The sequence below is a fragment of the Rhinolophus ferrumequinum genome, chromosome 3 (genome assembly GCF_004115265.2).
Source record: "Rhinolophus ferrumequinum isolate MPI-CBG mRhiFer1 chromosome 3, mRhiFer1_v1.p, whole genome shotgun sequence".
In the NCBI taxonomy this organism is placed as follows: domain Eukaryota; kingdom Metazoa; phylum Chordata; class Mammalia; order Chiroptera; family Rhinolophidae; genus Rhinolophus; species Rhinolophus ferrumequinum.
The window spans coordinates 20408523-20425386 of NC_046286.1; the positions used below are offsets into that span (position 1 = coordinate 20408523).

The following is a 16864-nucleotide window of genomic DNA, read 5'->3' on the forward strand; positions in this document are numbered from 1 at the left end:
GGAAATTATTACATAATCAGTTATAAAAATTGCTATGAATAAAGTTATGTATTGTTAAATGAGTAAACATAATGCACTTATATTGACTGCAGTCTTCAAATAACCCAGGCAAATGTAATATATCACAAAAGGTTGAAGAGAAGGTATAAATAATTCGGATTAGCTCTGTTGCTGAGGATAACTAGAAAAACTGGTATTTGTGTGTGTGTGTGTGTGTGTGTGTGTGTGTGTGTGTGTGTGTCTGTTTACTACTGCTTAAGGGTGCTGAACAAGTAACAAGATGTGAAGAATCACTGAGCAAGAACCAGGAGAATATTGAAACCCAGAGAGGTGCACCTGACAACTGAGATCATTTTTCCCCTGAGAATGTTTGCTGATTCCAGAAGCAGCACCTGTGAGGGCAAACTTAATTTAAAAGGACTTTTTTTACAATGTAAATAATTTGGAAATATGACAGTATATTCAGTACAAGCAATTTTAATACTGCCATCTTATACGTGAGAGAGGCAGTAAAGAGTATCACAGGTATTAAAGGCAGAAGCACCTGGTCAACCCTCTGTACTTTCGTCTGTGTGGCTAATCCTTGAAGGGACTATTATCTGGTTTTGAATGATCTCGGTCCCTAAATTATCTCAGTTGCAGAAATCAGATTAATGTGATCCGGGATTACTAATGACCCAGGGGTCTGGCAGAAGCAAATGTAAGTTCTCTGAAGATAGCACTATCCCAGGCTTCAAATTATTTCTACAAACAATTTAAGAAACACAACATATGATACTTAATTCAAAAAAATAATATTAATAATATAATGTCCAGACAAAAAGCAAGATGATATGAAGGAAAATGAACAGAAAAAAAATAGACAATAGAAATAACTCTGTAGGGGTTTCAAATACTGGTAGTATCAAACTTTAAAAAACAAAAGCAAAACCCAAAACTTGTATTTACTGTGTTTAAGGAGATAAAGGATAATGAGAATTTCAGCAGATAACTAGAAATAAAACAAAGTATTTCAGTTTTGAAAAATTATCACAGTAACAGAATAAGAGAAAAAATTAAATACAGAGAGGTATTTGATAAAATTCTTCTATTATGGTTTTAAAACAAAACTCTTAGTAAATAGGGGACAAAAGGGAATTTTCTGTCTGTTAAAGGATATCTACCAAAAATCTGTTGCAAACATCATACTTAGTGATGAAATGCTAAGATTGTACTCTCTGAGATTAGAAACAAGGCAAGACTGCTCTTTATCACCTGCTATTCAACATTGTACTGGAGGTCCTAGCTAGAGCAGTAAATCTAGGAAGGAAATAAACGGCATAAGGATTGAAAAGGAAATTAAACTGTCATTATCTAAGATGAATGATTGTATATGTAGTAAATTAAGAATCTACATTTTATGTTAGTAGACTCAATGTATTAGGTTGGTGCAAAAGTAATTGCAGTTTAAAAGGTTTAAAATAACTGTAGAAACCACAATTACTTTTGCACCAACCTAATATAAATAGCAACAAACAAAAAATAAAGTTAGAATATCCCATTTACCATAGCATCAAAAATATTAAATTCTTAGGAATAAGTTAAAACAAAAGGTACATAATACCTAAAACATTTTTGAGAGAAAATTAAAGGAGGCCTAAATAAATGAAAGGACATACCATGTTAACTGGTTAGAAAATTCAATATTATAAAGATATTTGCCCCAAATTGATTTATGGTTTCAAAGCAATTACAGTCAAAATCCCAAAGGGTTTCTTTTTTTTCAGCTTGACAAACTGATTCTATAATTTTTGTGGAGATATAAAGCACCAAGTATACCAAGACATTTCTGGAGAACAAGATTGATGGATTTGCTCAACAAAATATCACAATATATTAAAATGTCATATAAAGTAATTAAGATGATATAGTATTTGTGCAAAGATAGATAATTAGGCCAATGGAATACATTAGACAGCCCTGAAACAGACCCCCACACACATAACACATCTGACAAATATGGCACTGCTGAAAGTTTGGGAAAGGAAGGTCTTTACAATAAGTTGTATTAAAACAATTAGATATCCATATGGGAAAAAGAAAAAAGAAAATTTGACCACACCTCACACCAAATATCAAAATCAGTTCTGGGTAGATTGAAAATTTAAATGTGAAAGGAAAAGCAATTAAATTTCTTAATAAGAATGTAATTTTAACCTTGTAGTAGGAAAAATTTCTTTAGCAGGACACAAAAAGCAGTAATTGTTTTGAAAATTTATAAATTTGACTGCATTAAAATATAGAGTTTCTGTTCCTTAAAGAACACCATTAAAAGAGTAAAAAAAAAAGGCAAGGTCAAAGTGGGAGAACATGTTACTACAGAAGTCAACTAAGAATTCATATCCAGAATATCTAAAGAACACTCTAAAATCATTTCTAAAAATAAGTAAGCAACTTAAACAGGCATTTTTTTACAAAAGGACATCCAACAGACCAATAAACATATGAAACGTGCTCAGTCTCTTCAGTGATCAGGGAAGTACAAATTATAACCACAATGAATTGCCTCTTCTCACCCACCGGGATAATTAATACATTGATGAGAATATGGAATAGGAAATCTCATATTCTCAGTGACACATTCACTTAGGAAAATAATTTGGTACAATCAAGTATACTAGATTCTGCCAAAATGGTACACTATATGTACGCCAAGAGAGAGAGAAGAATGACCACAACAGCATAATTCATGATAAGCAAAATAAACCTCCTGTAGAAGAGTGGATAAATAAATTAAGGCATATTTATACAATGATTTGAATGCTGTTCAGGAATGAACACTAATGAACTACAGCTACATATAACAAGGATAAATCACATAAACATAATTTTGAATGTAAGAATTCAGACACAAAAGAATACATACATATTATGTAATTTTATTTATATGAAGATAAAGAGACAGGCAAAGCAAAATGTTTAGGGATGCTTGCTTGCTTTGTGGTAAAACTAAAGAAAACCGTAAAACTCAAGTTAATGGCTTTTTTGATGGGAGAAGGATAAGATGTCGATTGGGAGAGTGCTTTCTAGGTTCCATCAAGGTTTTGTTTTTTGACGTGGGTGGTGATTACATGGGTGTTCACCTTATGAAAATTCTTTGAACTGTACATTTTTTTGCAGTTTTCTCTATGTGTGTTACAGTTCACAGTAAAAAAAAAATTATTTAAAAGAACACCCACAGAACTATTAGTAAAGAAGTAATAAATAATCTTCCTATGAGAACAAAAAAGGAAGTGATATTCTGGTCGTGGTAATTTTCAAAGTTTTTCCCTGACCTATTTGCTAAAACAGAGGGTGTATTCATTCGGTTCATCACAAAAGCTCTGACGGATGAAAGAAAGGGTGTCTGACAATAAGGGAAAAGGGCTTAGGAATAAGGTGGGGACCTCAGAAGAAAAGATGGAAATTCAAAAGAAGGGAGTATGCTGGAGGAATGATCAGTAATTAAATTCCCTTGAGTTCACACAGACACTGGACATGTTCTGAGAAAATAAAGTGTACTAAACCCAGGTAGGCAGCTAGTGTCTAAGTAAAAATATGCTGGTAAAATACCTGGGGCTGTGAGGGGCGTGCTGGCTAAGAAACATGGGAAAGAGCATAAGAAACATGACTTGAGCAGTGATCCCCAAAGCAGCATGTGTACCCTCCAAGGAGTGTGCAAGACAGTATATAGTCTGTGGAGATTGTTAAGAAAATATTACAGCCTCTGTTTATATTTTATTATGAGTGCATTTATTTGATAGCCCCTGATATTTTTATATGCACTTTGTAAAGCACAAAAATATTTTTACAGAAGAACGTATGTTTATTAATTCATTCAACAAATAGTAAAGAACTAACTACTCTAGGCTTGGCATAGTCTAGGCATTGAGGGTACAGTGGAAAACGAGACAGATACAGCTCTGCCCTCATGGAGCTTACGTTCTAGTTGACAACATTCCTGTCAGTATGTAAACATATCATAAAAAGAGAGGTAGTAACACATTATAAAAAATAAAACATGAGACAGTGGCAGGGAAGGGGCTTGTTTATAGTGGAAGATCTGGGAAAGGCTCTCTGAGGAGGGCACAGCTGAACAGAGACCAGAAGGAGTAACTGCAGGAGCTAGCGGGGGGATATCTGAGGTAACTGCTTTTCAGGCACAGGCAGTGTACAGGGAATGGAAGGGAGGGGACAGAAGTGAACACGGGGTTGGGCCTGCTCAGTGCTTTGTAGTCAGTAGCGTAAGGCTGGAGGGGGGTGGTGGGAGCTGTCACCCAGGGTGCAGGAAACAAGGGGTGTAGACAACAAGCCTGAAAAGAATTTAAAAATAAAACCAACTAAAAGTTGATCTGCTTCTTATTGTCATCATGTGATTGTCATTCTAAAATATGATAAAATATTCATCCCCAAGAGACATCTCCTCCATGCAGTACAATTTCCATTAATAAATGTAGAAGAGAAGAGGGATATAGAAAATATCCACTGATTGCACACCACAGCAATAATTGTTGCAGATGAGATCCATCAATGGATGCTAAGATTAGTGTCGAAACCTTTGAAGAGAAACAAGATTTTCATAGGTTCCGAGTATCTCCCTCAAGATAACTAACCGCAAAGAGAAAGATGGCAGCTTTACAGGGGAGAAACCCAGCAGATCTCTTAACCAAGCTACCAAGCTTAACATCAACAAAAACAAGATATATTGACATTACGAACTCCTTGATATGCACTGAGAAGGACACAGTCTATTTTCTGTGGTATTTTTGCCATAGATGTAAAAATGAGATGCATGAGGGACATTCAAAATAACTGAAAAATGTCAAGGTCATGGAAGACAAGGGCATACAGAAGAACTGTCACAGATTGTAGGAGATTAAAGCGAAATAACAACTAACTGCAAAGTGAGATCCTGTATAGGATCCAGAAACAGAAAAAGAACATAAGTGAAAAACAGGTAACATTTGACTACGGACAGTAGTTTATTTAATAGGAGTGTTCCGTTGTTGTTTTCCTGGGTTTGATAATTGTCCTGTGGGTATGTAAGATGTCAGTGTTAGGGGAAGCTTCGTGGAGACTATATGAGAATTCTCAATTATTTATGCGACTTTTGTAAGTCCAAACATAGTTCAAAATGAAAAAAGGTAAAGAACATTTTTTTAAAGTTTTAAAATACTCCTTTCTGCCAGGGTGAACCGTTGCCATTGTCTCCCCAACCCCTTTGGTACACCCTTGCCTGTAGCTCTGCTCAGAACTTTGTATTTATTCTGAGTGTGATGGGAATCCTCTGGAGGTTTGAGAGCAGAGAGGTGATATGGTTTGGTTTTTATTAACTATATTGTGGATGTTTGTTAAAAAATTTATTTATTTTTAAACTAAATTTATTGGGGTGTCAATGGGTAGTAAAATTACATAGGTTTCAAGTGTACAATTCTATAACATATCATCTATATATCACATTGTATGCTTATAGGAGTGTCCAGTGAAAAAAGTTGGAGACTTTTGAATAGGAAATGGTATAAGGAAATTATTTTACTAAGAGGAAACCCAATGTCTTTCTTTGATAAATGAGAAATTATTACACAAATAATTCCATGGTCTGAATGAGAAGATATAAGCTGAAGTTGCAATATAAAGTGATTTTAGTCAAGAATAAGCATGTCTGGATTTAAACTTGTTCAATCTGGAATTTGTTGCTTAGGGGTTATGTGATTACTTTCTGTGATTTGATGTAGGAAAAGTCTTGTCTACAAGAGTTTCTCAGAATCACTCAATGACATATTACTCATTCCTCCCTCCTTAAATTTTCTTTTAAAAATTATGTACTGGGGACGCCAAAAAAATTGTACACATTCTAAGAGATGTTATCTATGTATTACTTTTCAAAGTTGAATTGAATTACGGTAGCAATGTGTAGTATGACGTTCGCTCAAAAGATGGCGTTAATCAAAGGAATGCTAGTGTCTTTCATTGTATTACAATTTTAATACAGTTTTTTCCTTTCTTAAAATGTGTATACATTTTTTTTTTGCACCAATGTCACCCTCTGTAGATAAATGTATTTGTTTAAAGAACTAAACTTTGCATAATCATCTTAGTGTCCGTGAAGTTGAACTTAATGTCAGCCAAGAGGTCTCAAATTGGCAGCCTGTGGGCAGAATGTAGCCCAGATATGTGCTTTGTTCGGCATAAAAGGTGCTTTAAAAGAGTTGAAGTCAACATTTTAAAATCAGAGTTCTATATCGTAATCCAGATTTCTATCTTCTCATGAAAAATTGGAAGCTCTAGCAATACCGGGCCTATATTCCCACAAGGCAACAATCAGGAGTGGAATTGGTGTAGTCTCCTTTAGATGAGGCAAGTCCTTTCCAGTCCTTCCCCTTACTGTTGATGTATATCCTAGTTTATATAGTAGGTTTATGTGATAAATAGTACGTATTTAATTTGGGGGCATCTGGATAATACACGTACCTTCATAACATCCTTTTTTCTTCACCTTTCTAGGAATCCCCCTTCCCAGAAGATAAAGGCCGCAGATTTGTCTTCTCTTATTTTCTAGCCACTGACATGATCAGTATCTTTGAGCCTCCCATTCGCAATTCTGGTATCATTGGGGGCAAGTACCTTGGCAGAACTAAAGTCGTCAAACCACATTCTTCAGCGGAAAACCCCATCTACTATAGCCCTAGTGACTTCTTCATTGGTGCTGAGATAGAAGGTAGGTCACACACCGGTTAGGCTTTTTGATTAGCCAAGTGAATGGCTTCTTCTTCGTTGGAATTTAATTCAGTTAACCCTTGTAAGAGGCAGTGAGGGTGCATTCCAGCCAAGATAAAGTTAATATTCTTGGGTATATGGTGCAATATCTTAATCTCTTCCATTATCAATTAAACTGTAAATCAGTTGCATTTGTTGACTGTAGCTGTAGACTTTGAGCTTCCTAAACGCTGAGCAAATGGCTGCATATTAGTTTAGAGAGCTATTGAAAATTCGTTTGTCTAGGTCACAGTTTCATATCTGTGAATTTGTCATTGGAGGATCAGTACTATTTTATTTTACTCTTGATTGCATGATAAAAACATAACCAAGCTAAGTGTATTTTTACTCTCTCCCCAGTGTTTGGCCACCGGTTCATCATCCTTGATACAGACGACTATGTTTTGAAATATATGGAGAGCAATGCTTCTCAGTATTCACCCGAAGCCCTCTTGTCCATTCAGAACCATATTCGAAAGCAAGAAGCTCCTGCAGAAGAATTGGAAACGTATGTTTGATTGTCTAGGGTCCATTTTGGGTTTGACACATATGAGATATTCAGGAAATAGTTTTTGATAAAATGGATGGGTAATCCCATTTTTAGGATTTCACATTTCCCTCACGAAGTAGGAATTATTAATCATACAGAAAGTTTTCTGCGTCCAATATAACAATTAGTAACCTAGGACTTTTCGACTTTATTTAGCAAATAATTATTGAATGCCTCATATGGGTCAGGTACTATCACTAGGCCCCTGGGCTTTTATCATAAAAATAGAAAAGAAGTCACTGCCCTCACGGAGTTAACCTTCTAAGCAGTGGGAGATAGCCCATAAGCAACACAAGTGAATTACAAGATGTGATCAAATAATACGGTGAATGTTTAAATTCAGCATTCACCGTATTTTGTCATCACAATGGAAAGGCTCTGTGTCGTACATCACTCTGGTACAACAATTTCTGTCAAGTAAAAACATTACAGTGTGTCCTCATCCACCTTATTCACTGCATCTGGCACCGTGTGACTTCTGGCTCTTCCCCAAAGTCAAAATGACCATGAAAGGTGATCATTTTGAATCGATGCAGGACATCGAGGCAGCCACGACAGCACAACTAAAGACATGAAAGAGGACTTCCAGAACTGCTTCAGAAAGTGGCAAGAATGATGGGATAACTGTGTTCAAAGCAAGGGGGTGTATTTTGAGGGAGTTTAATGGCAATGGGTCTTTTACTATAATAATTTTTTTTTAATTGAAATATTCACCGTATTTTTTAATCACATCTCGTAGTTTGGTGACTGGGCAGCATTAAAGGCTGAGTTAAAATTTATGGTCATACATTTAAGTCAAGTACTTCTCAAAATTATTTTTCTCTAATTTTTTAATGTCAATGCAAATACCAGCAATACTGGAAAGTTTCTTGCTTTGACATACTACCAGTAGAGTCTTTTATTTTTTTTTCTGATTTAGTAATAAGAAAAAAGTGGTGCTGTGGCACTTAGAATGAGATACAAGTAAAAATAGAGAGAAACTGAAGTTCTAAGAGGTCCTTTGCTATCCTTATTTGACCCTTACTACCTCTCTCTCCTCTTGTGATGGGTGAGAGAGATGTGAGAGAAAAAGTACATGACGATGATAGAAATCCAAGTGTCCTGCCTTCCATGTCTTCTAGCCATTCTGTCTTTGTCTTTTAACTCCTCCCATCTGGTAAGAATCCTCTGTAAGGAAACATAAATCCTTTATTTGACTAGTCATTGCTAAGAGTAATGAAGGGGGATCTCAAGTACTTGTCAGGCCTGAGCAATTTTTATATCAAATGTTAATTACAGAATGATGAAATTTGAAGTTAGCCATTTTATTTTTCTGAGCCAGAAAACTAATATAGTGCATAGGTAATTGAGTATTGACTTCATCTGAAGTTCTTTTGGGTTTTGGGTCCTCCCTGCAATATATTGAGCTCAGATTTAACAGATAACAAATGTTCATTAATCCACCCCTCTACAGGCAATCTACATGTGTGAATAGCATAAACACACACGTGTCATATATATTATTCTTGTTCTGTTAGCATGCCCATTTGTGCTCTTCAGCTTCAGGACTCTCCTTCCCTGCTCCTTTTAATCCTCTTTTCACTTCCCGCCACTTTTCCCATATAAATGTTTCCAAATATTCTCACTTTGTCCATTTTCTTTAAGCCCCAAGCTCTTCCATATTCACTTTGCAGTTGGTCTCAAATATGAGATCAAATGATCCAATGTGAGCTTCTTCAATTTTCCCACTCTTCACCTTAGAATGTTTCTGTACGGTCAGTTATCTTCTCTTTAACTTCTTGTCAGAGCTAGATAAAATTTAATTTTCCTTTTTTGTGTTTGTTACTGCCTCCTTTCTGACTGCTCCATAAAACTCTTCATAAATTGCTTTCTTAAAGGTTATTGATTATTTCCAAATCTAATGGTCTCTTGTCATTTATTCATCAATTCAACAGATATTTGAGCTTGTATCACCTGCCAGACCTTATTAAATATTTATGCAAATATATGAGAGAGGGCAGGAGTTGGCAAACATTTTTGTAAAGAGTTAGGTAGTAAATAGTTTAGGTCTTGTGGGCCATACTATCTCTGTTGTAACTACTTAACCCTGCCTTTGTAGGGTGAAAGCAACCACAGGCAAATGTAAATGAATGGTTGTGCTATATTACAATTAAACGTTATTTGGAAAAACAGGCAGCAGTCTGGCTTTGGCCTGTGGGCTGGAGTTTGCTAGCCTCCTCATTTCTGTTTAGCCTTTTTCATCTATATATAATGTAAGTTACTCTTTACCACCCCATTTTTGAACCTGTTATTCCTTCTACTTCTCTGAAAGCCTATTCATTGTATCTTTTTCCTAAACTGTCTGTGGGTTTTGGCCATGTCCACAGCTTACAGGCTGCTGTGTAGGGGGACTTACCCCACTGAGAGGGATTTGCCCCAGTGGGCTCTGGTGCCTGCTGAGACATCCTTTGTGTGTGCCGCTTGTGGGGCTAATTGGCTGTGCTGTGGTCTGAAGCCAATCTCCAAGGATGTTGGTTCTGGGGCCTCTTGGGTGGGGCTCTGGTGAAGGCCCAGGTCACCCACTGCCTGTGACCATCTGGGGACTACCTGGTAGGAGCTACAAAGCAATCCATGGTTGTTCGCAGCCTGTGCTAAACTTGGAAACACATGGGAGAGGCAATGCTGCGAACCGGGCCTGGGGTAGTTCTTCAAAAAACCAGGACACCCCGAAGCCTGCTGCCACCTGCCAGCTCTGTTAAGGTTCAGCTGCTGATAGAGCCTCCTGCGGTACATGAGTTGCATGAGGCAGAGTCTCAGGGAGTCACTAGAGGGGGACAAGTTGTGGTCACTAGGTTAATGCAGATTCTGGTTTGGTGCCAGTGCTGAGCCTGAAGCTACTCAGGAAAAGTCTCAGAGCACACTGAGGCCAGTCACCGCCCACCTGGAGCTTGCAGACACCTGAGAATTGTCCAAGAAAGAGTGCAATGCAGGTGGGGCTGTCTCCTGGCCAGAAGGCGCCTTCAGCATTGGGGGAGTTGAGTAGGGTGGGGTCCCTGTGAGTCAGCATTGGTGGAGCAGCAGAGCTCACCAGGCCAATTCAGATTGAGATAGATCTCTGTTTGGGAGGGCTCAACACAGGAAAGATGGCACCTGCCTGCTGGCTGCATGGGTGAAGGACCCCGCACAGGGAAAATGGTGACTGTCCTCCAATCCTCACTTCGAAGCCACACAATTCAGTCTCTTCCCATATGTGTTCGATGCTCTCCTGCTGGAGCCTAGGGTAAGTGCCTGTGAGTGACTTTATGTGCAGGTGCTTGAAGAAGATGTCTGGGTTTCCCTCAGCCCGGATGGTCAGAATTCCCACTATTTTTGACAGCCAGATGTTGTGGGGCTTCCTCTTCCCGGCACCCGTACTCTGTGCTGGAGAGCCTGGTGCGGGGCTGGGGTCCCTCACTCGTCTGGGGGGAACCACCATGGCTGAGATATCCCTCTTGATTCTCAACCACCACACCCATGTGTGGGGCTGGCCTATTTCATGTCTTCACCCCTCCTACCAGTCTCGATGTAGCTTCTTCTTGATATTCTTAGTTATAAAACTTCTGTTCAGCCAGATTTCAGACAGTTCTCCAGGTTGATTGTTCTATAATTTAATTATAATTTTAATTTGTTCACTGAAGGAAACAGGGATAGCGTTTATTTACTCTGCCATCTTGGATCTCTCCTGGATACCTTTTACTTCTTTTTCTTGCCTTATTGCTCTGGCTAGGTCTGAGTTGAATAGAGTGGTGAGAATGGGAATCCTTATCTTGCTCACTATTAGCTATGATGTTAACTGTGTACTTATCCTATGTGGCCTTTGTCATATTGGGTGTGTTTCTTCTATACCTAATTTGTTGAAAGCTTTTTTCATGAAAGGGCTTGTCAAATGCATTTTCTGTATCTATTGAGATAATTATATAATTTCTATCCTTCATTCTGCTAATGTGGTGTATTACATTTATTGATTACTGTATGTTTGAACCATCCTTGATACAAAGGATAAATCCGGGTTCATCAGTGTGTATGTTCCTTTTAATGTGCTGTTGAATTCAGTTTGCTGGTATTTTGTTGAGGATTTTTGCATGTATGTTCACCAGTGATATTGGCCTGAGTTTTCTTTTCTTTTAGTGTCTATCTGGCTTTGCTATCTGGATAATGCTGGCCTTGTAATATGAATTTGGGAATGTTCCCTACACTTCAGTTTTCTGGAAGATTTTGAGAAGGATTGGCATTAATTTTTCTTCAACTGTTTGGTAGAATTCTCTGATGAAGCCATCTGGTCCTGAGCTTTTCTTTGTTGGGAGATTTTTGATTACTGATTCAATATTTCCTTGTTATAGTTTGTTCAGATCTTCTATTTCTTGATATTCAGTCTTAATAGATTGTGTATTTCTAGGAATTTGTTTGTTTGTTTGTTTCTAGAAACTTATCCATTTCTTTCAGTAGTCTCTTATGATCCTTTGTATTTCTGTTGTATCAGTTGTAACATCGCTTCTTTCAATTTTGATTTTGAGGCTTCCCCCTTTTTTCTTAATTAATCTAGCAAAAAGTTTGTCAGTTTTGCTTATCTTTTCAAAAAAACCAGCTCTTAGTTTTGTTGACCTTTTCTATCATTTTTCTAGTTTACATTTTGTTTATTTCTGCTCTGATTTTATTATTTCCTTCCTTCTGCTAACTCTGGGCTTAGTTTTTTCTTCTTTTTCTAGTTCCTTGAGGTATAAAGTTAGGTTGTTAATATGAGATCTGTCTTTTTTCTTAATGTAGGCATTTATCTCTATAAACTTTCCTCTTGGAACTGCTGCTTTTGCTGAATCCTATAAGTTTTGGTATGTTGTATTTCCATTTTTGTTTATTTCAAGATTTTTAAAATTTCCCTTTTGGTCTTGCTCAATTTCTTCATCATACTACTTTTAAGAGGTTTCTCTGATTTAAAAACAAAACTCTAATGTTCTTAGTCTGCTATCCAAGAACCTCGACAGAGTGGCTCCAGGTAACCTTCTAACTTAGAGTTCTAGCTTACATTTCTATACACTGTGCACTCCAGACTAACACGTTTATTATTTTAACTTCGAGCAGTCCTTTCTTCATGCCTTTTCACAGGTTGTTTCCATTGTCTGTAGTTCTTTTATTTTATTCTGAAGTTTCAAACACTCACATCCTTCAAGGCCTAGTAATATGCCACCTCCTACTTTGGCCTTTCCTGATCCTCTCGTCTTCTGTACCTCTCTTAAATGGTAATTTTCTCCCTTCTGTTAGTGATTTTAAAGTCTGTGCCTTATCTCCCCTTCTGAAGAGCAGGGATCCTTATTAGAGACAGGTTTCTTGTTATACTTTTTATACAGTTTATTCTAAAGCTAGCATTGAGCCATACATATTCAATAAATAGTTGTTAGATGAGTGAATGACAGTTCTACTAAGATTGTCAAAAGAACTTTGTTAAAAGCTAACATTTGTGTGTGTCTGCTATGTCAAGTACTAAGTGCTTTATATGTAATAACTCATTTAATTCTCACAACAATCTTTATGAGGTGGCTTTCCTTAAAACTCTCAGATAACAGGTAGGAAAACTGAGAGCAGTTACCTACTCAAGATCATGCAGGCTTTACGTGGCAAAACTGAAATTTTGAATCAGCCAGGCAGATACTAGAGCCCATGCTCTTAACTACAACTTATTCTGCCTCGTCAGAGGAAAAGCATTGAGAAATCAGGGATGTTCTTATTCAGCTTCCTGGCTACCTAAAGCTCTCTAGACAAGAGACTGCCTGTCCCGAGAGTGGGTTTACCTTCACTGGGGCAAAGGGAAGGCCCTAGATCATGAATCAAGAGCTAAGGTCAGGCCAAAGGGTCAATGCTGAACCTTTGCAATTGAAATAGCCATACTTTAAAGCTTTAATACATTATTGGCATCAAAGAGTGCTCACCACCAAAACACCACCAAAACAAACAAAGAAACAAAAACCATAACAAAGAAAGAACAAGTTTGCAGACTGTTTGCTTCTTGAGAAAATACATGAATTCCATTTAGTTCTTGCTAAGTGGAGGGCTTTGCCAGAGTGCTCATAGCAAAATATTCTAAGAACAGACTGAAAGCCATGACGTCTCTCTTACCAGTGGGAGATTAATCACCCTATAAAATCATGTTTGCTTTTATGAAAGTAAAGTTAGGGCACTGGAGGGTCTGGCTCAGAGTCTGCACTTAGCATGTGGGGAGCCTAGCTGCCTCCCTCATTTGGCAGTCCCTGTTAAGGATAATCAGGCGGCCCCTGTGTTCCCTTTGCACCCATGGAACAAACCCTACCTTAGGTCTCGCAGCTCTCCTGCAGAGCAGGCCCTGGCTTGGGCCCCTGCAATAAAGTAGGCGCTGTAACTTTAACTAGCTCTGTCTTAAACGGTACCCCCTGTTGCTGTCTGAATTTACTCCATCTTACCCAAAGGCAGCAGATGCCATGGGCATTGTCCGTGTTGTTTGAAACAGTACAGTGTCTGGTTTCTTCAGGGAATGGGGAGTTATCTTCTCTTTTCCAAAATCATTGGATGGTCACATTTGAAATGTATATGTTCCATGGCTCTAACTCCTGGAATGATATGGAAGATTGAGGTTGGACTGCTTTCTGTCACCAAAGTAGCTCCCTGGCAGTCATTCATAATTTAGTATGTATGATTGGAGTTACACCCATCAGATAAACGTATTCCGCTTCTATAATAAATGATGCTAGACAGCATTTAGTTACTGAAGATTTTGATTCGTTTTATTGTTTTTTGTCTTACTGCAAAAGTAATACATGCCCAGAATAAAAACATTCAAGGAGTAAAAATTTAGGAGATACAAGCAATTTAGGAGAAAGAAGCAAAAATGTTTCTTAAAATTCTATAACCCAGAGGTGACTACTTCTAACAGTTTGTTTTAATATGTACATAAAAATGGAATAATTCTGTAATACCATTGTACCATTTACCAGTTTTTTTTCACTTGATAGTATATCATGAACATTTTTGATATCATGAAATGTTTTATAGTATATTGATAGTTTAATTTTCTGAGCAGGTATTACATTCTTATGGGAAATATATAATATATATATATATATATTATATATATATATATATATATATATATATATATATATATATATATATATTTCTTTGGAGGAACCAAAGAAAAGTTTTGCACCCATCCCATCTTCCCTCTACCAACTTGTTACCCTCCATTCTCCATAGGTAATGAACTACCTCTTTCATTGTTTTTCTTTAAATATATTCTCAGAGGTTCTTTGTACAATATAAGCAAATTTAAATATATATTCTATTCTCCCACAACTTTTACACAAAAGTTAGCATTCTGTACACACTTTTGCACCTCGACTTTTTGCACTAGCAATGTATCTTTCTACTCTTTCTGCCACATTGTCAATGCTGCATTATTATTACATTGCCTGATTGTAGTGTTTATTATTTAACCAACTCCTGATTTTAGGACTTTTTTTTACATCTAGGCTGTCTCAAAACAGCTTTATAGATGTACCTTTCTATACAACTCATGATATTTCTTTAGGATAAATTACTTGAAATTCTTTTCTGGGCAGTTGCTTCATGTTTCCAAATTGTTCCTGAAAGGTTATACCACTTTTATACTTCTTCCAGCAAAAGTTGCCACCAGGTAAAAAGGGAAATAAGTTAAAAGGCTATTTGGAACAGTGAACTTTTTGAATATTACATACAAGAAAAATCGGGAACAAGAAAGCAATGGTGGATTGGTATTGTGAAGGTCTGGAAGAAGAGGGGTTCAGTGAGAGGTGGTCGGGCATACTTGAGAAAACAAGTTAGAACTCAAGTGGGATGTCAGCTCTGGTCTTGTCTCTGACATGACATTTGGGATAAGTCACTAAGTTCTTCAAGTCTGTTTTCTCATCATTAAGAAAGGGAGGAGTGCTTACTGAGTTTATTTGAGCCCTATTTTATTCCAAAACAGATTTGGTAAGATGAAACATGAGAGTTTTTTTCCAGCTCTAAAATTCTTTAATTTTATAATTGTACCTTCATGTACAGAGGAAATAAAAATTGGGCTTCTTGAAGGGATTAGACCTCCCTCTTCGTAATGCTCTGGGTTACTAATTTCTCTTTATTTCAGTAAATGCTAAACCTAATCTCAATCCACCACAGAGCAATCTCTGAACTTCCACAAATAACCTTTTATAAAATTCAGAGTGAATTGGAGAGGGAATGTTAAAAGTACAAGAGATTCCTGACTGCATGGTTATAGATAAATATATTTTAAACTCAGGCATTTATGTCGAGATGCTCTAACATAAATGATGGAGATCTGAAACAGCATTGAGCGACAGTCACGTGATCCCCACAAGCACAGGACTGGGGACGGTGGTGGTGGTAGATGTGGCCCTCTGTGGTGCAGGGATTTATTAACGGACGGCAGCAAGGAAGGCTGAGCTGCAGTTCCAAACCTGCCTCTCCTCGGGCCCTCCTGCTGTGGAGGTCTGCCATCCGCCGGCTCTGCAGGCAAGTGTTCAGCTACTGGTGGGGTCCGCGTCAGAGCTGTTTGTCATTAGAAGCTTCCCTGACTTCACCAAGCGAGGTCTTCGGTCACTGAGATAAGAGTGGTCAAGAATAAATACCGTGTTTACAGTCACTTCCTTCCTCTCTCAACAGCAAGCAAACTGAAGTGGATCCAGCCGTGCAGGAACTGGAAGCGTTAATAGACACAATCCAGAAGCGACTGAAAGATCATCCGTGCAAAGACAGCATTCGTGAGGCATTCCAAACTTGTGACAGGGACGCTTCAGGATTTGTGGACAAAGAGATATTCTTTGAAATCTGCGACTCCCTGAAAGTACCCGTTGATGATTCCTTGATTAAAGAGGTCAGTATGGGTTACTGTGCCGGGCTGATTGTGGAGGCTGGGCACCACGCCTCTCTCCTAAAGGCAATCGCATATGTATTTTGTTCTATGTGGGGGAGATCTAAAATATTCCAGTCAGATCCCCTATTCGGTCCTGATTGGGTTTTCCCCTTGATTCTGTCATTGGCATTTTTTTCTACTTGCCGTTGCAAGGCATGTCTTTACGGGGTATGGGGCAGACAGCACACAGTGGCTGGTAAGACGTGTCAGGGCTGAAGGAGGTGGTCCTGGAGGAGCTGCCGCAGAGGGAAGACTCGAAGGCAGCTGGGCTGAGCGGGTGGGTGGGCCGCCTTTGACACCCTTCACAGCCAAGAAGTACGGGAAGCCCATCAGGACTGGTACGGAAGAGGGCGTGACCATCGCCCAGGGACAGGGCATCTGTTAGGAGGGGTCCCAGGGCCACCTGCAAATGGAGGGCGGACATGGGCCATCTCCTCCTAGACTTTTCATGAGTGAGTTGAACAGGGTGTTTCATGCCTTTTTTTTCATTATAAACCCCTTCAGCCAGGGTTTCCCTAGAAGTCAAAACCAAATTTCTCCCACAATTGCCAATGGCTGTGACTTATTATTGTTGAGACATTCTCACTGATTAAGAACACGGAGGAGGT

The 16864-nt window shown here is 38.1% G+C and overlaps 1 protein-coding gene across 1 annotated transcript in view; it reads left to right on the plus strand.

Moving 5' to 3' along the window:
- EFHC1 (EF-hand domain containing 1) overlaps positions 1–16864 on the plus strand; it is a 61136-nt gene that overhangs the window by 41676 nt on the left and 2596 nt on the right. Inside the window, exons 8-10 of the mRNA XM_033103078.1 lie at positions 6523–6736; positions 7135–7282; positions 16007–16217. Of these exons, the coding sequence (XP_032958969.1) occupies positions 6523–6736; positions 7135–7282; positions 16007–16217 (573 nt within the window). The remainder of the gene's footprint in view (positions 1–6522; positions 6737–7134; positions 7283–16006; positions 16218–16864) is intronic.